Below are 24,459 nucleotides of genomic sequence, written 5' to 3'. Positions count from 1 at the left end.
AAATGCATTTATCTAGATAATTGTTTTTCAAAAAAGATTTATTTGAGTAAGTGCATTTACCTATGTTCTTTTATTTCTTATACGAGTAAAGCAATTACCATTTTATCCATGAAAATCCATTATTATAAGAGGCATTTTTGTCATTTTCCAAGATGGGAAAGTTATTTACACACATAGGAGATGTGTATCACTTACCTAGGTAACTAATACCCACGAAAATAAACTTTCCTTAATCCCCACATAAATCTGAAAAAAGAACACACAATTTTTAATCAATATAAATCAAAATTCTATTGACCAACTTTTCCCCTCTCAAAAATCAGAAAAAGGACGCACCCCCAATATTACATAAACCAAAACCGACCAAAAACAAGTAGGGATGGCGTAACTGGAGAGTGGAGATTGGCCTTTCATCAGTTTGGGTGACTGAGAGTCTGGGACTGGATTGTTTGTTTGATCACCGTACGTGGTCTCTCATTAAATAAATTCATACAGGTTTTGGGTGGGACGAGGCGAAACATGGCGCCTCTGCTGAATGCATGCCAAGTGGAATGAACAACTGGGAGTGGTTGCCACGTATCAATCACATTCTCCCCTTTCAATTCCCTCCCTTATCCACCACATACATTTATAGACAGGGTGACACGAACGGAGTTTTGTCAAGCAACCCAAGAGAAGGACTACTTTGGGTGGTGGAGGCTCTACTGTGTACACCACCGATTCATCAGTCCTCTCCTCTCCCAAGTTTTAATTATTTTGTCAAAATTTGTCTAGTTAGCTAGATTGTTGCCATATATGCTGATCGATCAGCCAAGGTTCAAATTCCAGATTACGACAAGCGGCAATGAAGTCATGCAGTTCAGTACGTAGTACTACTAGTCCTTGAAATCAACTTAAATTTGAGCTCATACATCAGGCGGTTCTATCACATTCATCCCACCACCTGTGCCATTACGCCAAGCTCAAGCTACGTTCCACATAATGGCCGGCCGGCCGGCCGGGTACTTCGAAATTATGTTTCAAGCTTCAACCACAAACATAAACCTCCTCCACACACATTGCTCCAGTCATGTAGATACTGGAAATACAAAACCAGCAGAAGAGACAATGGGAATTACTACATTTAATTAAAGAATGGGAACACCACCTAGCAGGCCACCACTACACACACCAGTTGATTAATTGAGAGAGTTTCTAAATTGAGAAAAAAAAAAACATAACATTACAAGATATGCATATATCACCGACCGAAGGTTCAATTCAAAGTATCGACATGTCCAATTTGAATGATGGATGGCTGTGTTATGGGCTGTGGGACCAATAATAGCACCCCAAGTCAATCATCGATCATATATGCAAAATGAGAGAGTATTACATGAATTTGATACCTGTATTTTAGTGGACGTGGGATTAATTATTTTGTTCCAGTTCCACACCAGCCATATATATAAAGTACATATGGCCTATGATCCCCTCACTCTCATTTTCATTTATTACTGGTATGGCTCCAAATAATGGATACCACAAACACCTATCAAATTTATCTAATAGTATTTTCTCATCATCAACCTCTTACTTAATTTGCATTTATGATTGGGGTGGGATGTTATTATTGGTCCCACAGCCCATAACACACCCATCGAATTCATTCATCCAATCCTTTCTCACCAAATTTAGATACTCTAAGAGTATGGGAATTCATATTAACGCCAAAAAGGCAACACCAACACAAAATCCAAGGCACAAATGGCACAAGATATAAGCATAAAAGAATCATAATTTTTTGTAGGGTTCGACTATGATATGAAAAAGATATGATAACTGAAAAATAACTGACCAATAACACAGAATCTTAAACGTGGCTAAGAATATGGTGTGATTTATCAAAATTCATGGGTGGGTTTTGATTGATCAAAACTCCTTCTATACCATATCTTTTTTATATCATAGATTTTCCCTTTTTTGTAATATTTGAATAATGGATTACCATATGATACATGAGAAAGGTTAAAAAATTGGTAAAGTCAATGTTTTTGAACTACCGTTTGGCCAGAAAATTGTCTAAAAAACCAATTCCATTTTACCCCAAACCCCGTCTCAGGTCAAAAACCGTTGAATTAGTCAATGACCCGTTGACCCATTTAACAGTTTTGACCATTTTATATTTTAATTTTTTTAATTTTTTTTGTTAGAACAGGCTGTCTGTTCAAACCGGGCGGTTGAACTGTCAATCTAAAAACTTGTGGCCAGAATGGTTCCGGTTTCGAGTCGTTTTTTTTAACATTTGGGTAAAAGAAGTAAAATATAGATGGATGTATATTTTTCATTAACACTTAGGAAGATACTAGCTTTGATGATCAATTAAATTTTTTATTTTTATAATTATTTAGTTGATACCATACTGGTGTTAAGGGATCATTCATCCATATCCAAGAGCTAAGATTAAAAAAAAATGATATAAGTAAAAGTAATAAGAAGTGATTTAAGTAATAATAATAATTCAATAAATGTAGCATTAATAGAACTAATGTAGCCAACCCCATATGTTAGGATAAGGCTTGGATGATAAGGATACTGATACAATTGAAATGACACTGAAACTGGGACGTTCATGCCACATGCAGGCTATATATATATTCAACTCAACTCAATTCAACCAAGTCTTCTCCCAAATCCCCCAGCCATGTGGGGTGGGCCACATGAATCCTGTTCCCCTATTTTGCTTCATTTAGTGCCATATCCACCATTAAGTTGTAGGCCAATATGATGTACAGTATATAAATAGAACCGATGGTCAAATGACTGATTATCAGAGTCAGGTGCTAGTCCAGTCAAAGAATCTGTCCATGTAGATACTAAGAGGGTGTTCTACAGTGTGAATAATGTTTCTCTATTTTTTTTTTTTTTTTTTTATGTTGAAAAGTGAAAACAAGATGGTTTTGTTTTTCATGTTCTTGAAACCATCAAAATTATGTTTACCGGAACAAAACAAAAATTTCACTCTTCAAGCACTTGAAAATAAAAAAGACATACACAAATATGCTAACAATCCATTTTTCAAACTAAATGGTTTTGATATTTTTTTTACCACCAACGAGAAAAAACAATTCAGAACACCCCCTAAAATCGCAAAACCAGCAGGGAGAGACAACATTATATTTAGAAGAATGTGCCAAAGATTTTACTCATTGCCACAAGATAACAAAAATTTGCTTTGGCCCCATGATATTTCAAAGGCTGTGTTTGATTGTAATGCAAATAAATTTGCACTGCTGCAAAACTATGGCAGTGCAAATGATTTGAGGTGTAAATTCTGACCTATTTTTGTTTCAAATTTTAATTTATTTTGTTTGATGACAGTACAAATGAAGTAAATTAAGACATTGAGCAAAATAAAGTATAACCCAAAACAAAATTAAATGAGAATTTGCATTTTTTTCATCTGCACTCCCATGCATTTGTACTAGTGCAAATTTTAACCAAACACAGCCTAAGACTCAGTATGGAAGGAGTACAAATACAGATATATACAACGTAAATACATAAGAAATGTAAGGTTTTGCACCTTACATATTTGCATTAGGATGTTCTGTGGGGCACATGTATGATGCACTCTGTGGTACAGTGGAATGATTCGAATATCTATGAATGCATTAGTGGAATTCATAAAGATCCCATAAATGAATCAAATAACACAAAATCCAAGGCCCAAATAACTTTTGACAAGGAATAAATATAGAAGAATTATTTTGATAGTTTATGTGAATAGTGAACTACCTTATGATATACATGATAAATGTTAAAGAAATACCAATTAAAGAATTAAGATATGCATGGGTACGTTTCAGAAACCAATATAAATCTCATTAATAATTAAAAAATGCTAATTTTGATGATCAGTTAATTTTTTAATCAATCTATTTTTTTTTTAATTTTCTACTCGTCAATATAGAAATGACATTGAGACTGGGATTTTACACCCATGCCACATGCAGCTATACTCAGCTCTCTCTCTCTCTCTCTCTTTCTATATATATATATATATGAAGCCCTATACTGAATTCAATTCAACCCCGATAATATGGGGCCGGCCAGTCGGCCACATGAATTCTGTTCCATTATTCTTTTTGCCATATTAACACGTTTCATTTTTTATCTGTCCCTAGATCTTTCAGATGCTTCAACTTGAGTGATACAGGCAAATATGTATTGATTAAGTCTTGGATCTTGGATCTAGCGCAGAGAGTAGAATGAGGCAAGAAAAAAATAAGTGAAGAGAAGGTGGGTGGCATCTGATATTACACCAAAGAAGAGCAATCTCACAGCCTTAATTCTTTTTTCAATCGCTTTAACCCCCCGTGAAGAATATAAACCAGACTTATTTAGTGTGCCATACTGTTCTTTCCGTTCAAGGGAATGTTGCTTCTTTAATATGAATAACGATAATTGCCGCTCTGGTTTTTCCATTCTCTAGATTATAGATTCTTTAATCTAAATCATTATAATTGATTCTAAGGGTGAGATCAACAAAGGCTTGGTTTATTGGAACCAAGTTTATGGTGGAAAGGACCCCAAACCGCCCAAGTTTCTGACTTTAGTCCGCTTCCAAATGCCATTACATGTAAAAAGAAGGAAAAAAAAGAAGTTTTTGACTTTAATCTAAAGCATGCTATCTACGGCGCTGAATAAACTCTTCAATTAACTGAATCGTAGAGATCTAACATCCAAAATAGTCTCAAGGCTCTGTTTGGAAAGAGTTCAAATGTCTGTTCAGTGCATACGTGAACTGTGGTTCAAATTTTCTGGTGTTTGGTAAGAATATGTTTATGTACTGAAAGTGACAGCTTTCACAAATTTTAAGACATGTTTGCATTCAAAATAAGAGCAAAGTTTACATCCATTGCACTCAAAGTTGATCGATGTTAAAAAGGTATATTTCTATCTCGAGATTCATGTTTGCACCCATTACAACTAAAAATCATCCAGCAAGAAAAACTTATCAATGCAAAACTAAACCAACTTTGCATCCATGGACGAGAATGCACTCTACATATTTGTAATCTTCCCAAACGGAACCTGATGCATGGTTGATTGGATTGACTTGGGTCACTCAATCCTGTTTGTGCATGCGATTGAGGGTAGAGCTATCAATAGGTCGGGTCTGATTCAGGACATGGTGGTCCAGTCCCAAACCAATATTAATCAGTTCTATGAACTCAATCAGAATTGAATCAATTATTAATTGGGATAATGGGACCTATACTTGACATTCTATAATTACCTTGATATAGCAACTTGGAGCTTCATTTTTGATAATATAACCTAAACAAAAATGATAGCAAATAACCAAAATTATCTAATATAGTGTCTATGAAATTTACCCTTTTAGACGTAAAATACAAGAAAACCAGGAGACCTTTATATTCTTAATTACATAATCAGTTCAGAACAACAAAAACTGGTCCAACCCAATTATAGTTGGAACCTAAAACTCAGAACCAGAACCAATATAACTGGTTCGGTTCTATCTGGTAGACCCGACCCATTGTCAGCTCTAATTTTGAGAGAGAGAGAGAGAGAGAGATGGGACCTGGTAGAGATAATTTCTTCCCAACCAATGCTAATATATTACCACTGCTTCCAGTTCACTGTAAGCTACATTACCATTGTAGCAGGGGGAAACAACCTATCCAACAGAGTATACACGCCTCCACCCAAAAGGAGAGCACCACTGCAAGAATAATCAAATTCAAACATGTAAGAGAAACACGGACATGACTACATGAGTAGATTTTAAAGGAAATCCACAAGTCAGCCCAAGGATCTCTCCTTTGCCTCTTGGTCACCAAGGAACACTAACTTGGGGGTAACATGAAGAGGGCTCTAGGAATTTGGAAGGTATGGTAGAGCCTAGCCAAGCAGTGATCATTTTAGGGGGAGATGCGAAGCATATTGTGAATAACAAGTATAGATTAGGTAGTTGTGTTTCATATTATCAAATTCAGTGTTGCATTTATTTAAGCGTTTCAAGATGTACCTCACTGGGTTAATCCATGCTGAGAATTTGCGAAATGAAAGCAGGCTCTGCACATATAATAAGACAAGCATCCTTAATTTCTGGTTAAATTCCATGTTACATATAAACAGATAAAGCTCAACTTGGATATCTAGATGATGAGAGCTTGAAGCTCTCTCAATAGAGTTTTCAGTAATTATATTGATCTTAGGCAACAGTTTTGCACAAGTGAACTCATTTTCAACTGTGACAAATACTAGCAATACGACCCTAAGGACTATGGGCCTCTAAAGCACAAAATGGCAGAAGCTAATCAAAGGTATTTTTATTACTCATGGGATTACTGGTGTTTATTAATGAAGTTCTCCTTCCCTCTGTGCTTTAAAAGTCCATAGGCTTTAATGGCTAGAATTGATTTTCCAACCTCAATCTATTTTCATCACAAGAAAGAATATAAGTGAGAATAGTTCTCAGGACAGGGGAAAGATTCTACTGAAAAAAGGACAGGGGAAAGATTCTACTGAAAAAAGGACAGGGGAAAGAAAAGCCATCCTCTATCTGTATACATGTAGGATGCCTTTGTGGATATTTCAAGGCCAACATTTGGTGGGTCACATCAGCAGTTTCAAGATTGAACCATTGAATGTAGGAATGTAAAAGGTTAACCAGATTGGATGATTGTAACACCCAATATCTGGATCTCCTCGGGCCCTTCCACTGCAATTTACTTGGCTATTTAGAAGAATGAGAAGGCGATCATGATTATTCTGTTTGTTTAGCCTACATCTCATAGGTGGAATCATAAAGTAGGGCCTAATATCCCTGTATGTACTTCATTTGCACAGCATGGACATGGTGAATGGTTTCTTTCATCCTTTAATCCTAACCCAGGAATATTCCTATTGAGATTAAGAACCAAAAACTATACCTGCAATGCACCTGCAAAAGAAGCAGCAAGAAGAAGAGGAGCAACATAGCCTGTCGTGTATGTCAGAAGTAGGGTTCCCCCAATAACTGGGTCCTGAAATGGGAAGTGTTCAAATTATTTATTTACTTACTGTTCCAGTAAACATATATCATGCATGCATGAAATAGATTGACACCATTAGTGAAGAAAGAGAAGAAAAATGTCATCTCATAATGGAAGGTCACTCTTTTGATTTAGCCATTGGTTGTATAAAGTTTATCACGAATGCTGTAGACACCAAACCTCACTATTGATAAATGTGCATTCTACAAAGATCCATTAACCAGAAGTAGAAAAAGGTCAAGACTAAATTTATTCCAAACCAGAACCATTAGATCTAGTTGTATCTCTTGCAATTTTCAACTTCAAAAGCTCAACTGAAAATATGATGCCATTTGTATAGCAGTGTGCTTTTGTATGCTCTACTATCCTAATCTCTATCATACAATCTTTCTTCAAGGCACTAATAATCATCTTAAAGTTCCCAGTAGTTCTTGTGCTTCCATTCCATGGATAGAGTAGGTTTTAGCATAATGTAAAGTTAAGATCCAAATCTCCTCCCTGAATTTCTCATATGATATGGACAGCATTCAAGCAGACAGAATGGTTGCAGTCCCCAATTGATGGCATACCAAATAGGAAAGCCACAAAATCCATAACCAATCTGAGTAGGCATTCCTCACTGTTCAAACATATGTGCAAGTTAACAATGAGTTAAAAAGTATCAAGAAATTGAGATTACAAATACCTTGGATGCTGCCACATACCCAAGCAGAGTGGCCAATACAGGTGTACTGCAAGGTGAAGCAGCTAATGCAAATGTAAGCCCAGCCAAATATGCTTGCACACCTAAAAAGCTCTCTGAAGGTTAGAACAACATTGACATATCAAAAGTAAAACATGTGCTAAACAGTGCCATTCAGACACTTTGATTGAGAAACATTGCAATGAGAGGGAGAAGCCCAATTACTTGAAGGAAAGTTAGCTGCAGCAGCACGGGAGTCAAAATTGTTAAAAAATGAAGGAAGTTGTAGTTCAATTATCTGAAAAAGATGGACACCGATATTAGCATAAACATTTTTTTGGCAGAGGATTAAAAAAATCACACAGAATCATTTTAGAAACGATTCTCAATGTTATAAGGATTAGAAGGTGGCTAAACATCATGCATGAAAGTCGAGGGAGAGATTTCATAACTAGACCAACTTTGATCAATAAAAGACCAACAATGCTATATGGAACAGAATACCGAACAATAAATAAATGGACATGGCTAGAAAATGATGATACCTGAAACAAAGGTGCCAAGGTAGATGATTGACAAAGCTAGGAAGGACAGAACAAGAATCAAGCACATTAAAAAGGAATAAGAGTAGTCCTTCTAGGTGAAAAAATAAGGGAAAATTGATTGTGATGGTCTAGCCATGTGCATAGATAACTGCTGACTATACTGGTAAGGTGTGATTTGGTGCAAGTAGAAAGCTCTAAACGAGCAAGGGGATGGCCGAGGGAGATAATGGGCTGTAGTAAGAAATGGATATTAATAAAAGACATAACTCTTGATAGAACACAAGGGCATGGAGGGTTCATGTAACCAATCTCAAACAGTTGGGATTAGAGCTAAGTTAACCAACTATGATCAACATATTTGTGTAAAATTGTAACTTAACTCAATAAGTACATGTTCTGGCTTGGAAAAAAATAAACAAGTAGATGTTCCAATTGTATTTGCTGGCTATTTGTGTAAACCTAGAAAGCATCAAAAACTCCTTTCAATTGGATCCGGTGTTGTGAGAGCTGGAGTTTTAGCAGAGTGAAAGTTTTCAAAGGTGATAATTTAGAAAATATAGTTTTCAAAGCTGAAAGCTGATCATTGGGATTTAACTAGGGAAATCCTTAGGAGAATGGTGAATAAAGATTAATGTGAAATACACAACACTATCTGCTACCTTAATCCTGTAATTGGGACAAAGCATTTGTTAAAATATAATGTAAGCACACAATACTCCCTGAAAATCACTATATATATAATCAAAATAATGTTTAGTTACCTCCAGAAGATTTAAACCCATAACAATAGCCAAGCCTGAAGCAGCTACTGGTAATCCTTGCCCAATTTGTCCATAAGCCTTGCCGGCAAATGAAGCAGCTATGCCTAGGATTGCTAATGTTGTTGCCAAGCCCAATGAGAAAGCAACTGAATCCCCAATTATCTGATAGAGAATTGGTTGCATGAATATCTTGTTTAACTCAAACAAAACAGATATGAATTTTCACTTAAAAGAAACATGGTAAGTGGTAAAAATATTATAACAGACAAAGGCCAACTAAACCAAGTTCTCTGCTGATTGGCTCAATTAGTGATGCTTTCAATGTTCAAGAGATCTCCGAAACAAATTGGACAATCTTGGTATAAAAGGTAAACAGAATTTGTAGAAGTTAACTTAGCACAAACTTTACCTTAGCTCTATTTTTCCCAGAACCAAACGCTCCTAAATGATTTGCAGTAAGACCACGGAAACAGCAAGAAATGTGAAGAAACAAAAAGAAGAGAGAGAGAGAGAGAGAGAGAGAGAGATGCAATTGCAATGAGGCAACAGGTCTGTGTATCAAAAATTCTTACCAATGTAGCCAAGGGTCAATGGCAAAACGCTTAGTGTACAAGGGGATAGACTAGTTACAAGCCCTGCTCCAAAAATAACTGCTAAACTGGGACAAGGAATAAGAATGGGAGAATAAGAGAACAGAAAAACCACCAGATGCTGAACATCTGAATACTAAATGCAAATCAAAGATTACAGGCAGATGTTAACCTAGTGAAGCTGAGAGTTGACAACTGGTCCTGAACAGCTTCATTAGCTTGTTGTCCAGCTGAATATAAGAAACCTCCAAACCAATCTCCCAGACCCATGTCAGCCAAAGTGGAAATGGATGCTGCTCTGTCCTGCCTCAAAGAAAGTAAATCTAGTTCCTGAGACTATGTATGCAGAGTAAAGCTTGCAAGCAGGCTGAGATAATAATACAGCCCTCCAGATGGCATGATGGGTAAACTTAAGTACATAGACCATGGTAGTGATGTGATTTGGGAAAATAAAATAATTTTAATGATGATTCCATTTGGTTGCATATAAAAATGAGGAAAATGGAGTATTTCAATAAAATGCTATTTTATGGTTTTTGGTTACATGTAAAATTGCTAATGAAAGAAAACATTTTAAAAACAGTAAGAACTAATTGTAGGAAATTGACATTCCTAATTTTCTTCAAGTCATTTCCAAACAGAGTTTCGTCTGCTGGATTCATACATTATAATACTTGTATATTTCTCAACCATTCAGATTTGTTTTCCAAGTTAAGATACAAACCAGGAAAATGATTCACTTTCCAATTAAATATAATTTTCCAAGTGCAACCAATCACAGCCTACAGGCAACTTAGAGAAGAAAATCACACCGTGTTACTTGGTAAGTTTGATCCTGAACCAAGATTCATTAAAATATATGGACAAATTACCTTATAGTGTGATGCATGACAACTATAGTCTTAAATAGAAAGCACTAGATCATAAAATACAACTTAAACATGCATACTTGATTTTCTCTCTTTCCACATTATTTGAAATGTCTACTAGGACCATAGTTAGAAAAGCATAGAAAAATACTTGACATTAGGAACACTCTGATCAATGTTTTAAAAGGCATGGGAGACCTATGTCTGGAGACGCCCTCCAAACACCTTGAGGTTCATGCTGGAGGTGTTGATGCCTCTTGAGGTGTAGGCTTCATGCACGTGCCTCATACAAAAGAAAAGGAAGGGAAAGTGTTAAAAGTGTGAGGGCATTTCTGTCTTTTTGTGTTATTTTGTATTTGGGCGCCTATTCAAGGGCACCTTTGTAATTTTGCTTATGAATAAGAAAATGAAAAGCCTCCTCCTTTTCTTCTCTCTTCAACATCTCTAAACTTTGCAACTTAGTATCAGAGCAACTCACCATCAAGAAAACTCTCCTTCTGATCGTGACTCACAGACAGATTTGCTGATGTCAGCATGCCGTCGGTTGACGTCAGCAGTCTGTACAGTCGGTGGCATCTTTATGGGTCTTTGATGGTCGCTGATTTGCCCTAATTTTAGGGGAATTTTGGTATAAGTTTCATGGTGGTTTGAAGCTGTTTTGGATTTTTCGGATGAAAATTGGCAAAAAATCCAAATTTGGAATTTAGGGCTTGCATGCTCGTATGGTGGATTGGTTGTTGCTGATGTTAGACAGTGTATGCCCTTAAATCCAATCAGAATGATGTACATTATGACATTTAATGTAAATGAATAAAGTACATATTTGATTCATGTTATTATGGTGTGTTTTTGTGTAATACCCTTAAACTGGACACATATGAGACTCGTGTTAGTTTATAATCTTCACAGCCGTTGGATAGATCTGGGGAGATTTGTCCTGCCAAGGCTGACACTGATGTGCCGCCAAGTTGGTTGGGGTGGCTTGTCTCAGCTGCCAGGGTGAGACCTGAGGTACATGCAGTGTGGGTTTTCTTGAAACCTTGAACCGGACCAGAATTCCAGTATTACCCTGGACCTTGGAGATAGATGGGTAAAACTGGAATGTTACACCTGACCCCTAGACTCGATTATGATACTGCACTAGGTGTTGGATTGGACTGACTTTGATATGCCAATCAGTGAGATCCTTAGAGGGGGTCAAAACCTGGGTATGTTGGGATAGCCCGAGAATTCATCTGAGTGTGTGATCATAGTGACAGGATCAGCCCCTTTGTCAGACAAAGTGAATGATAAGGGATGCACTCTCTCTGATGGAAACCAAAGCTACCGGTAACCGATTTCAACCGTTGAAATTTGTTTTGCAAAATATATTTATATATAGATATACATATATATGTATTATGGTTTCAAAATGTTTGCAAAATGTTTTAATTCCCGGAATCCATGTGAGTAGAGAGTGCAGCACTGTACCTTGCAGCCGAGGGAGGGGTTCTCTCTTGTTGGGCAGCGTTTGATCATTATGAGCTGGGAGGTTAAGTGTAAGACCATTGAGGGTAATACCTGATGGACTAATCTTGCATCTGCCCACAGTCCTTGGGTTTTTATAAGGTGGCTTGACCCGGGGACCATTTAGTGTAAATGTTAGGCCCATTAAGAGCCCATGGTGATGGACTCGGGGGTTCACTGTCTCCTATAGTGAATTCGACCAGGCCTTGTAACAGAGGCTGGGCTGAACCCATGTGGCTGATGTGTAGATCAATGTTTGGGTCCCACACCATACAAGGATACCCAACTAGGCAGCAGTTTGGAGGATAAGTGAGCACATGGACTTAATGGGCCTAAAGCCCAATTCGAACTAGTTTAAAGATTTGGATAAGTCAGCAGATAGGGTAGGGAGTTATCCCTATCCACTCAGAGAGTCCAGATCCAAATAAAGATTTGGATTAGGAAACTCCTAATAAGATTATGAGGGCTGATCTTTATCTGCAGATAAGATAAGGGATTATCCTTATCTCTTAAAGAGAGTCCAGATCCAAATACAAGATTTGGATTAGGAAACTCCTAATGGGATTAGGAGAAGCTCTCTTTAAGGCTATAAATAGAGGAGGAGGGCAAACCCTAATTTACCCCAATCAGATTACAGATTCAAGAGAGAAAACAACTCCAGTTAGATTGACGCCATCTTCTGCTCTTGCCTTCTCCTATTGCTGCCGTCATTGCCAGTTCGATCTCCACCTGTAGGAGCGATCAAGAAAGGTTCTTGATATCAGTTTTTGGTGAAAAACTAATCTGAAGTCGTGCTCACTCACCCTCCATTGAATTCTTGCTGAAGAGTTCGGTTCTTGCTGAAGAACCACCTGCTGGTTCTGCTCCACCCTACGCTGTGTCATCTTCAGTGGGAGCAGTCTTTGGCATTTTCCTTGGGCGTGAACACCTTAGTTGGGAGTTATTGCTACTCCGTATCAGGTACATTCCTCTCCTACCTTTTGGTTTCAGATCTGGTCTGGTTTAGGGTTCAAGATTGATCATTGAAAATGTAGTTTTCTAAAATAGGGAATGTGATTCCCACATGGGAAAGAGAGAAATTTTTGAAATTTCGCCCAACCTACCTGTAGGGTTCGGCCATCCATATGATGGATCTCTCATCCCTTCAGCTGAAACCTCTTGTGTTTGAGTCGTGGTAAACCCCTGGGGCTGTAGGAAGCAATCCTGAATTTTTTAGAGCCCTAAAACTTATTTTGGGAATTTTTTTTTTCTCAAATTTTGCCGCCAATACCTATTTTTCCTAGTTTTTTTGCTGTAACTAGTGTCTGACCTTGTGGAAAAGGTGTTTGGGAGTTCAGTTGTTGTTGGAAGACTGTGGTGCTGGTGAGAAATTTTTTTGGAGGGGCTGTGATCAATGGACTCACACAAAGACGTCCGCGTACCTACTTATGTTCTCTCGGGAAGCAATGACAATGTCGGAGGACAGATTACTACTGTAAAACTTGATGGGACAAATTTTCTAGAATGGTCTCAATCAGCCAAGCTTATAATTGGTGGAAGAGGTAAGCTCGGATTTATTACTGGTAAGGAAGCTAAGCCGAAGCCTGAAGATCCACAAATTCCAAGTGGGAGCAGGATAATCTGTTGGTGATGTCATGGCTTATATGCTCTATGCAGCCACACATCGCCCGTAACTATATGTTCCTTCCAATAGCTAAAGATATTTGGGACAGACTAAGTGCAACTTATTCTCAAGCGAAAAACATTGCTAGAATCTATCAGTTTCGAAGAGAAGCATGTAATATGCGATAGGGGGAGAAATTAGTGGCCATGTATTTCTCCTCCTTACAATCAATTTGGGAAGAAATTGATCATCTTGAGGCTTTGGAGTGGAAAGATCCCCTTGATGCTGAACAATACAGGAAGTACATTGAAAAAAATCAAGTTTTCAATTTTCTTGTCGGGCTGAATGTTGATTATGACTTCACTAGGCAACACATCCTTAGTGCTGATATTGTTCACTCTCCACAGCATATTCTCTTGTACAGAATGAAGAGAGTAGGAGGAATGCTATGATGCAAGTGTCTGTAGGTGAGCACACTGCTCTTGTGGCCACAAAGCCTAAGAGGTATTTTGTGAATACTAAAAGAAGACGAAGCATACCAAGGATAGATGCTGAAAACTAAATCCCCACTTGAAACCTGAGAAGTTTAAAACTAGAAAGAAAGTAAATGCTCATGTTGCTACTACAAGTCACGATTCTCAGACTCACATGCTTGAAGGAAACCTTCTTGCTCTGGCATCTACTCATGACACCTCTGATGTGATGGAAAAATTAAGAGGCATCTTACTCCATCTTGAAAAGAATGGGTTGCCTACATCTACTGGTTCAAATGCTTCTTCTAGTGCCTTTGCAAAATCAGGTACTGCACTTGCATGTCATGTCCCACCCTCTAGCTCTTGGATAATTGACACAGGAGCCAGTGATCATATGACTGGTACACCTTCCTACTTTACCACTTATAGACTTTTTTCAGGGAAAGGTATGATTACCATTGCCGATGGATCCCAGACCCCAATATCAGGTTTGGGTGAAGTTAAACTTACCAATAGCCTTTCTTTGAACTCTGTACTCCATGCTCCACAATTGCATAGAAATCTCTTATCTATAGTTCTCTTACAAAGTCTCATAATTGCTCTATAACCTTCTTTCCATCTCATTGTGTCTTTCAGGACCTAAGTACGGGGAAGATGATTGGCAATGGGCATGAAGCCGATGGAGTTTATCTTCTTGATCAGTCTCCAATGTTAGGGTTGATGGGTCAGTCTGTATCTTGTCATGATGAGAAACTAAGTCAATTGAAATTGTGGCGTCATCGTCTTGGACATGTGTCTTTTGGTTCCTTGAAGTTTTTGTTTCCTAGTTTGTTTGAGTCCTTGTCTAGTTCTGGTTTGCAATGTGAAGTCTGTCAACTATCAAAAGCAATGTAGAACAACCTTTTTTGCAAGTAACAAGAGAAGTACTGTTGCTTTTCATTTAATACATACTAATGTTTGAGGACCTTATTCCATTCCATGTATAAGTGGCTACAAATATTTCATTCTCTTTATTGATGACTACTCGCGGTATACTTGACTGTACTTGATGAAAAGCCGAGATGAAGTTATTTTAATTGTGGAAGGCTTCTTTAGTATGGTGGAGACACAGTTTGAGAAGAAGATTAAGATTATTAGATCTGACAACGCCAAGGAGTACTTTGAGAAGCACCTACAAACCTTCCTTGAAGAAAAAGGAGTGATTCACCAGAGTTCTTGCCCTCATACTCCCCAACAAAATGGGGTATCAAAGAGGAAAAACAGACATGTGATTGAAGTTGCTAGAGGCTTGTCATTCCAGATGCATGTTCCAACTCGGTTTTGGGGGGATACTGCTCAAACAACTGTATATCTTATTAACAGACTTCCCTCGTAGACCCTGCACCTCCAGTCTCCTCATCAACTTCTTTTTCTAGATGAGGATACATTCCATCTTCCTCCCAAGGTGTTTGGGTGTGCTTGCTTCGTCCATGACATGAGTTCTTCTAGGCTGAAATTTGATCCAAAGTCTATTAAGTGTGTCTTCTTGGGATATTCTTTAGTTCAAAAGGGGTATCATTGTTATGACCCTTGTTCTAGAAAAAGATGTGTCCAAAGATGTCACATACTTTGAGTCTACTCCCTTCTTCTCTGTCTCTCGACCTTCTCTTCAAGGGGAGGATGTTAGTGAAGATCAGACTCCCTTTTGTATGCCAATTCCTACAACTGATGCTATCAATCCTTCTCCTCCTCCTCCTCCTCCCTGTGGTCATAGTAGTCCTCCTCCCAGAGAAAGAGGATGGCTCTAGAGATTGAATGTCCATTACAATTTGACCTCCTGGACTCAGGTAATTTGGATTCTGAACCTCTTCCTGTTTCTAATGCCTATGCTGAATCTATTGTTGAGCCTCCTCTTGTAGATCCGAACTTCAACCTTCCTATTGCAATTCGTAAAGCAAGACGGACATGTGCTAAGTATCCTATCTTAAACTGTCTCTTATGATACTTTGACACCCTCTTATTGTGCCTATATCTTTTCTATTGCTTTTGTTTTTGTCCCTCACAATGTTATTGAGGCAGTGCAGCTCCCTCATTGGAAGGATGCTATAAACCAAGAAATGGAGGCACTCAAAAAAAAAAAAAAAATGACTTGGGAAATTGTTTCTCTTCCAAAAGGCAAAATTCCTGTTGGATGCAAATGGGTTTACACAATGAAGTATAAAGCTAATGGCTCAATTGAAAGGTACAAAGCTCGACTTGTGGCAAAAGGGTACACCCAGTCTTATGGCATTGATTACCAGGAAACATTTGCGCCAATAGCCAAGATGAATTCAATCCGAATTATCATATCTCTTGCTGCCCACTACTCTTGGCCCTTGTAACAAATGGATGTTAAGAACGCCTTCCTTAATGGAGACCTTTAGGAAGAAGTTTACATGGAACTTCCTCCAGGAGTGAAGGAAAGGTTTGTCGTTTGAAGAAATCCCTTTATGGCCTTAAACAGTCCCCTCGAGCTTGGTTTGATAGATTCAGGAAAGTTGTCTAAAATTTGGCTTCTCGCAATCACAAGTTGACCATACCCTGTTTATTAGGAGAGCAAATGGAAAAATAACTATGTTGATAGTATATGTCGATGATATTGTTATCATAGGGGATAATATCTCTTGGATTGCTGAACTGAAGTCTTTCCTTGCTACTGAATTTGAAATTAAGGATCTCGGAAATCTCTGGTATTTCCTAGGGATTGAGGTAGCAAGGTCAAAGAGGGGCATTTATATTTCTTAGAGGAAATATGTCCTTGATTTGCTTTAGGAGGTAGGAAAATTGGATTGTAAACCAGTTGAAACTCCAATTGATCCCAATCATAAGCTGGGAGTTGATGATGGAGATGTTCTTCCTGACAAAGGTGTGTATCAGACACTTGTTGGCCGCTTTTTCTACTTGTGTCTAACTAGACCAGATATATCATATGCTATGAGTGTGGCCAACCAATATATGCACAAGCCTAGATCATCTCATATGCAAGCAGTGAATAGAATACTTGCCTATTTGAAGGGATGTCTAGGAAAGGGGATATTGTATTCTAATCATGGGCATCTGAAGGTAGAGGCCTATTTTGATGCTGACTAGGCAGGTTCTATTGATGATAGGCGGTCTACTTCTGGCTATTGTACTTTGGTGGGTGGTAATGCTGTATCTTAGAGAAGTAAGAAGCAATCGGTTGTGGCTCGATAAAGTGCAGAGGCATAGTACAGAGCTATGGCACATGGAGTTTCAGAATTGTTGTGATTGAAGAACTTGTTCACAGAAATGGGAGTGCAAATTGATACTCCAATGACATTATATTGTGATAATCAAGCTGCCATAAACATAGCCCACAACCCTGTTCAACATGACCGTACAAAGCATATTGAGTTTAATCGACATTTCATTAGAGAGAGTTGCCAGTGGAGAGATTTGTCTACTTTATGTGAGGTCTGAAGACCCGTTGGCAGATTGTCTTACTAAAGGTGTTCCCAAATCAAAGCTCGACAACAATTTGAGCAAGCTGGGCATGATAAATATCTATGCTCAGCTTGAGGGGGGGTGTTAAAAGTGTGAGGGCATTTCTATCTTTTTGTGTTATTTTGTATTTGGGCGCCTATTCAAGGGCACCTTTGTAATTCTGCTTATGAATAAGAAATGAAAAGCCTCTTGGTGTGAACAATGCCACACCAAGCACTTCTCGACACTTCTTTCTTCTCTTCCTCCTCCTTTTCTTCTCTCTTCAACATCTCTAAACTTTGCAACTGAAAGGAAAGCAAAGGGAAGGAAAGAGAGAAGGGAAGGGAAGGGAAAGTAGAAAAAGAAAGAAAGTGAAGAAAAAAAAAAAGAAAAGAAAAGGGAAATAAAGTTTGGGTTCTGGGAGTGGAACCCCTTCATTAGCAGGATTTGCCTCCCAAACCCCCTGCCCCAACACCTTTCTAATACAGCTCAATTTGGTTAATACAAGACATCTTTCATCAAAAAGAAACAAGAATAACAAGATGAGATCCTTCTTCTTCATTGTCCTTCCTCCTTTTCCTTCTTCTCCTTCCTCTTCCTCCTCTTCCTTACACCTCTTGTGTTCAAGACCACACGGTCTACACCTCATGCCTCTAGGTAGTGGAACCCCTTGAGTCATGCATCTGCACACACACAAACACACACACAAACTATGATATCCGGATAATTTGTTCAAGACGATTCCTCAATATTTAGTGAAACTTCTACACCCAACACCTTGTCCAGCCATATCCTTGCCATATCTAGGTAACATAGCTTATGAAAGAAAGATGTGGAAAAGAACAACGGTATATTGTCAATATTTTAGGTCCACAATTAAAAGAAATGGTATATGATTTCATTTATAAAATTGAGCATTACTAAGTTTAAGAAACACCTATGTTTAGAAATTAGAGACCAGAAACACCCAAAAGCAAAGTCCTATAGAGACATTAGTATTGCTGATAGCATACTTGACTGAGTTACAATAGTGGTCTTTAGCTATGACTATGAGAAGAAGTGAGAATGGTAGGATTAAGAATATGAAGCTGGCACAATTCCTGTAGAAGCTTCCTGCAATTCTCAAGTATCTCAAGGAAGATATATGTACATAGGTGAGAGGACAATTCTCCTTATCCATGGAAAAGCATCAAGAAAACCATCCTAAAACATGGAACAGAGCTAAAAGATACAGGAAATTGCAACCCATAGAAAAAAATTGTAGAGATAGTTAGTAGTGTGTGTGGTTCCAACCCCACACTTATTTATTATGTTTTTTATTTCCTTTTATAGTTGGGCCGGCTGGGCCTTGTTTATCTTCTTTTATTTTGTGTTGGAGTTTAAGTAGGGGTATTAGAGTAACTCCTACTATTGTAAGGAGATTAATATTTATAAATAACAACTAATGGGGCGGCAGTAATACACAACCGAACCCCTTCTTTCTTTCTCTCTTCTCCTTTCTTTCTCGCTCTCTCTTCTTCTCTTCGAACCTGTGTTTCTTTTCTTAAATTACATCAGTCCACTGCAGTGTTCTACTTGTTTTGTTCAAGTTGGTATCAAAGCACGATCTAGGGCTTCTCATGTGAGTCTAACCCAGCCGACCACATGAGAATTACCTAGGGCTGGAAGATTAGAAAGGAGCTTTCTTTGCCTGATTCTTGGAGGTTACCGGAGATCTTTAGCAGTTGTCCGAAGATTGGAGAGTGTTTTTTGGTAATCAGGAAGAGTCAGAGAAGGTTAGAGAAATCAAGATTGGTTTTTTATCAAGATTGAAAGTGGCGACCAGAGTTTTCTGGGTAAGTTTTCATCTCTTCTTGAGGCCAGCAGTAGTAAGAAATAAGTTAGATTTATCTAGAAGGTGCGGCTGAGAAAATCTGAATTTTCTAGGGTTTATTCTTAACCCTACGAACTGTTTTTTGACTGTGAGCCTTTCTTGGAGGGTGCGCCTGGAAAAGATCTGACCTTGAACCTTTTGACTGTGAATATTGGACTGATTACAGTCCAGGTTTGTCTACCAGGGAGGGAGTTGACCTTTTGACTGTGTTTGCATTCTTGGAAAGGATCTATCGTCTGATTACAGTCCAGGTTTGTCTACCAGGAAGTTGACCTTTTTGATTGTGTTTGCACTCTTGGAAAGGATCTATCCTATCGGCTAAGTTTAAGTTCTTGGAGTTTTAATTTTCTTGCTGAGATTAAATTCTGGGTTGTCTTCTCTATTTTTTTAGTGTTGCAGAAAAAAATCTATCCTTTTAGGTCTTCTTCTTGGAGTTTTTTTAGCTTATTAGTGCTCTCTTAAGAATGGAGAAGTTTGGAAGTGAGTTAAAAACACAAGGGGAAGGATTTTTTGGGACTGGTAACATGACTAAAAACTCTTTTCAAATTACCACTGTTAGATATGATGGAACCAATTACTTGGAGTGGGCCCAATCAGCAATGATGGCTATTGGAGGTAGAGGTAAATTAGGCTATGTGACTGGGGGATACAAAGAAACCAGCAGAGAAAGATACTTTACATCCGAAATGGGTTCAAGAGAATTATTTAGTAATGACTTGGCTATGTAATTCCATGCAGCCCCACATCAGCCGAAACTTTGGGCAAAAACAGCCAAGGAGATTTGGGACAGCATGAAGGAGACTTATTCCCAACCACCTCCTTGAGGACAGGGCTATGTATGAAATGTTGGTTGGGAAACTTCTTTATCTCTGCCTAACTCGGCCAGATATTTCATATGCTGTTAGTGTTGTTAGCCAATACATGCATTCTCCTAGACCACTCACCTCCTTGCAGTGGAAAGGATTCTTGCCTACTTGAAGAGATGCCCAGGGAGAGGTATACTCTTCAAGAATAGTGGTCACATGAAGATAGAAGTGTATACAAATGTGGATTGGGTTGGATGTGTTGATGACAGGAGGTCTAACTCTGGGTATTGTGCATTTGTGGGGGGAAATCTTGTTTCCTGGAGAAGCAAGAAATAGAATGTTGTTGCCCGCTCTCGTGCAGAAGCTGAATACAGATCCATGGCCAATGGGGTTGCAGAAGTGTTATGGCTGAAATCCTTGCTTAATGAGTTGGAAATTGATTATGATAAGCCTCTGATTTTGTATTGCGATAATCAAGCTGCAATTAATATTGCCCACAACCCAATACAACATGACAGGACAAAGCATATCGAGGTGGACAGACATTTTATCCGAGAGCGAGTTGCATCTCAAGAAATATGCCTTCCTTACATTGCCTCAGACATGCAGTTAGCTGATCTCCCTACTAAAGCAGTCACAAAGAGCAAGCTGGAGACAAATTTATGCAAATTGGGAATGACAAACATCTACTCCCAACTTGAGGGGGAGTGTAGAGATAGTTAGTACTGTGTGTGGTTCCAACCCCACACTTATTTATTATGTTTTTTATTTCCTTTTATAGTTGGGTCAGCTGGGCCTTGTTTATCTTTTTTTATTTTGTATTGGAGTTTAAGTAGGGGTATTAGAGTAACTCCTACTATTGTAAAGAGATTAATATTTATAAATAACAACTAATGGGGCAGCAGTAATACACAACCGAACCCCTTCTTTCTTTCTCTCTCTCTCCTTCTCTTTGAACCTGTGTTTCTTTTCTTAAATTACATCAGTCCACTGCAGTGTTCTATTTGTTTTGTTCAAGTAATATAATTAAAGAACAAATGGTAACAAAATTGAAGGCATATGTTCAGCAATCTGAAGGCACACCAAGGACAGAAAGACAGCACTTAGATATCACATTAGTGCAACTAAAACAAGAAGATATCAACTAAACTGAGAGAGAGTCTTCCCTTGAAAATTTATGATTAGAGAAAGAATACTTAGATATCTCCTTATAAGCTTTTACTCTACAATAGAAGGATGCAAAAGATGATGATGGAGAATATAATGATGATGGTAATAACATGTTAATAACAACAATGACAGAAATGATGACAACAAGAAAATTAAGCACAATAGTCATATATTAATTATCAGAATATAAACATGACAGGCAAAAAACAAGCTCTGACCATTAAGTTCATCGAGAGAGCATTTGCCGTATCTATTGCAACCAAATTTGCCACTGAAACCAAAGAAACAGACATAAGGTCCAAGATATAGCATGTGCACAAAATTTGAGGGTGGGGGGCTTTTTCCACAGACCAGTGGAAGTGTCCCAAGCTTTGTGCCCAGAACCATTCAATTGGGTTGCCTATCTTGATCAAAATCATGAATCGCAATATTCTGACAGGGGAATGAACTATAACAATCTCAGAATACTAAATCATGATTCATAGAATATTTAAATTGTAATTAACTGAATCTGGCCTGCTAAGTAAAAGTAATTGCAATTTAGCATGGATTACTAATTCCAAGACCCTGTTGTTAACTCTTTATTCAAATTATATGTCATCTCATGTATTCATAACAATTTTGGGCAATTTTGTCAACTTCCTTACAAGAGTTTATGTTAAAAAAAATGCTAGAAAGGATACAAATGACACTACCCAAAAATGAAAATTTGTCAATTTCTTTTGGTGGTACTTTGGAAATGACTAAGTAGCCATTTCCATGCGACTGAAATCTTTATATAATTAAATTTAAAGTAAAACTGCAATAATTTATATGCTTTTTTTTCAACACACACACACACTGGATCTCCTCCAAAATTCTGGAGATTTTCAAATTTGTTGACCTTTGATTCCTGGTCCTTAATGCTGTGCAATTTATGGTTTTGGGCGCTTAAGTCCCAAGTCATTATATTTGAGTTCTTTACATAGAAAGAAGTAACATGCAGCAGGTTTTGGTTAGAAAAAAAAGAATTGGATCAAAATAGTATCAAAAGATTACAAAGAAATTCAGGGAACTTGGAAATACACTTCTTTAATTTTTTGGAGGTTGAGCATTGTAGTGGTTGTGTAGCAGTACATCAACCATGAAGAAATTCTTGACCAAGATAGGGGCATCAGGGACATGTGCAAGTTGCTTTGAGAACATTTAAGCTCTACCTTAATAGTAAGGAATAAAAGTAACAGCTTTGAACAGTTCTCTCAATTGGATTGCAACGGCCAATAGGGATATCGTCCAACAAAAAGTTCAATTGCAAATACAGTAAGCACACGAAAATACATTTTTTGTTGTGTAATGTTATATAAAACTAAAAAGAGTTCACTTTCAACTTATCCAAATTTAGGAATTAACAAGAGTACAAAACACTAAGAGAAACAGCGTTTTAAAACATAAATCCTCTACCTGCAATGGCATTTACCAAACCCTTAACTTGTAGCCCACTACTTCTATTGGTCTCCAAAGGTGCTGGAACATCTTCTGTAAGATCCTTAGATGTGGAACATTTCTTGATCATTTTAACAGACACCTTATATTTTCCTTCATAAGTAAAAGCAGAGAATCTTTACCAATGTTAGATTGGGAAAAGAAATGAAAGATAAACGTATGTATACAACATAAAGCAAAAATATCTCAGCCCTGAAAGAAAGAAAATTAAAAGGATTCATGTAGCTAATATAGTCTGGACAAGGCTTTGTAGAGTTCAGTTGAAAACAAAAACCCTAAATAAAATGTTTTCCTTTCAAAACGATAAACACTTGCATAAGGATATAAAACTGCAAATGTTTCTACAATCAATGAATAAATGAAATTGAAAAGAAGTTACAATTATGTAACTCGGTACTCAAAAGAAAACTTAACCTTACACTTGAATTGGACAATAAGTTTTACTACCTGCAGAGAAAACTTGACCTTACACTTGAATCAGTTTAATTTATCAACCTACTTAATTCAAAAAACCCAGTTCGTGTATCCCGTCTCAATCTAAATTTAACCATCTATGAACTGAAGTATTAAGTTTTCCCAGTTTACTATTAGCATGACAGTTTAAATTTAAAAGTTCACTTAACTAAACTCACTGACTCAACCAAGTTCCACCTTAAGTCAATGCCATAAAGAGGTATTATTACGGAATTGATGATTAGCATGGAAAAGCTACAAGTTCACAATAACTTCTAAAGTGCAGCTTCCACCGCTTAGCCATGAACTTCAACCAAATTTGGAATTTTCAAATAATATCATATGCAAACTAGAGATCGAAAACTACTCGCCCATCCTTCACCGGAAAAATAAATTGACTGACCATGACCATTTCTCTGGTCGCGTTTGTAGCTGGAGATTCTGCAAGAATTCACAACACCACTGCCCCACCGGCTAAGAATCAAAGACATCTCCAACTGGAAATTCCACCAAATTCAGATAAGGTGAGAGGCAGAAACAGATTATTTAAAGAAAAGATAGGAGTCCAGGATAATAATGATACTTTTTGTCACAGAACTGAAACGAGAAAATAAAAAAAAGAGTACCTTTCTTCTTCACTCCGTCCGAGCTCTCTTCCCTTCTTGCTTTGCTGGCACTGAATGAAACGATATCGCAGCGAGAGTGGAGCGAACACGCGGGAGATCTTTTTCTTCCTCTTTTTCTCTTTTTCCACTTTTATCCCCTGCCTCTCACGAAAGTAATGTGTAAAAGTCAAAGAGGAGCCACCTTGCGTGATGGAGCAGTTATATGACGTCAGATTAGAATCTACTGAAACACTCATAATCACTACCCCACCATTTTTTGTTTTCGCTATACTCGTGACGGGAACTCGCCAACCCGGGACAAACTGGTTTCAGACTTTCAGTGTCAACGGTCTGGTCCCGGTTCAATCCAACCGTTTTCTCACTTTCTGGATTTAGATTCTAGGGCCGCATTAAACCGTGACGGGATCTGCTCCTCACGAATGGGCGCCTCACAGGCACATCTACCGTGCATCGGGAACATCTCCCATGAATAGGATATGCGTGTGAGGCGTCGATGTGAGGAGTAGATCCGG

The 24,459-nt window shown here is 37.9% G+C and overlaps 1 protein-coding gene across 1 annotated transcript; it reads right to left on the bottom strand.

The window, feature by feature from the left end:
* Window positions 1-5,336: 5,336 nt before the first annotated feature.
* Window positions 5,337-24,320, bottom strand: CCDA (cytochrome c biogenesis protein family). Its single transcript, XM_010270521.3, has 13 exons — window positions 23,948-24,320; window positions 23,725-23,818; window positions 22,827-22,961; window positions 21,605-21,657; window positions 9,797-9,927; window positions 9,607-9,692; window positions 9,444-9,475; window positions 9,035-9,196; window positions 7,954-8,026; window positions 7,732-7,832; window positions 6,945-7,037; window positions 6,038-6,084; window positions 5,337-5,731 (listed from the first exon to the last, which is right to left on the bottom strand). The coding sequence occupies exons 2-13, from the start codon at window positions 23,810-23,812 to the stop codon at window positions 5,656-5,658; spliced, it is 1,077 nt and encodes a 358-aa protein (XP_010268823.1). The 5' UTR covers window positions 23,813-23,818; window positions 23,948-24,320; the 3' UTR covers window positions 5,337-5,655.
* Between the last annotated feature and the right edge of the window lie 139 nt (window positions 24,321-24,459).

Source organism: Nelumbo nucifera, chromosome 1, assembly GCF_055504915.1.
Source record: "Nelumbo nucifera cultivar China Antique chromosome 1, China Antique-T2T, whole genome shotgun sequence".
In the NCBI taxonomy this organism is placed as follows: Eukaryota; Viridiplantae; Streptophyta; class Magnoliopsida; order Proteales; family Nelumbonaceae; genus Nelumbo; species Nelumbo nucifera.
This window is presented reverse-complemented; position numbering and strand designations above follow the sequence as displayed.

What these genes read in the sequence shown, in the direction of transcription:
- CCDA (XM_010270521.3), bottom strand. Translation starts at nt 23,812, where the DNA reads ATGTCTTTGATTCTTAGCCGGTGGGGCAGTGGTGTTGTGAATTCTTGC. An exon ending in TGGGTTTAAATCTTCTGGAG is followed by an intron (nt 8,027 to 9,034) that starts GTAACTAAACAT and finishes CATCTTTTTCAG; the next exon opens with ATAATTGAACTACAACTTCC. An exon ending in GCATGGATTAACCCAGTGAG is followed by an intron (nt 5,732 to 6,037) that starts GTACATCTTGAA and finishes TTATTCTTGCAG; the next exon opens with TGGTGCTCTCCTTTTGGGTG.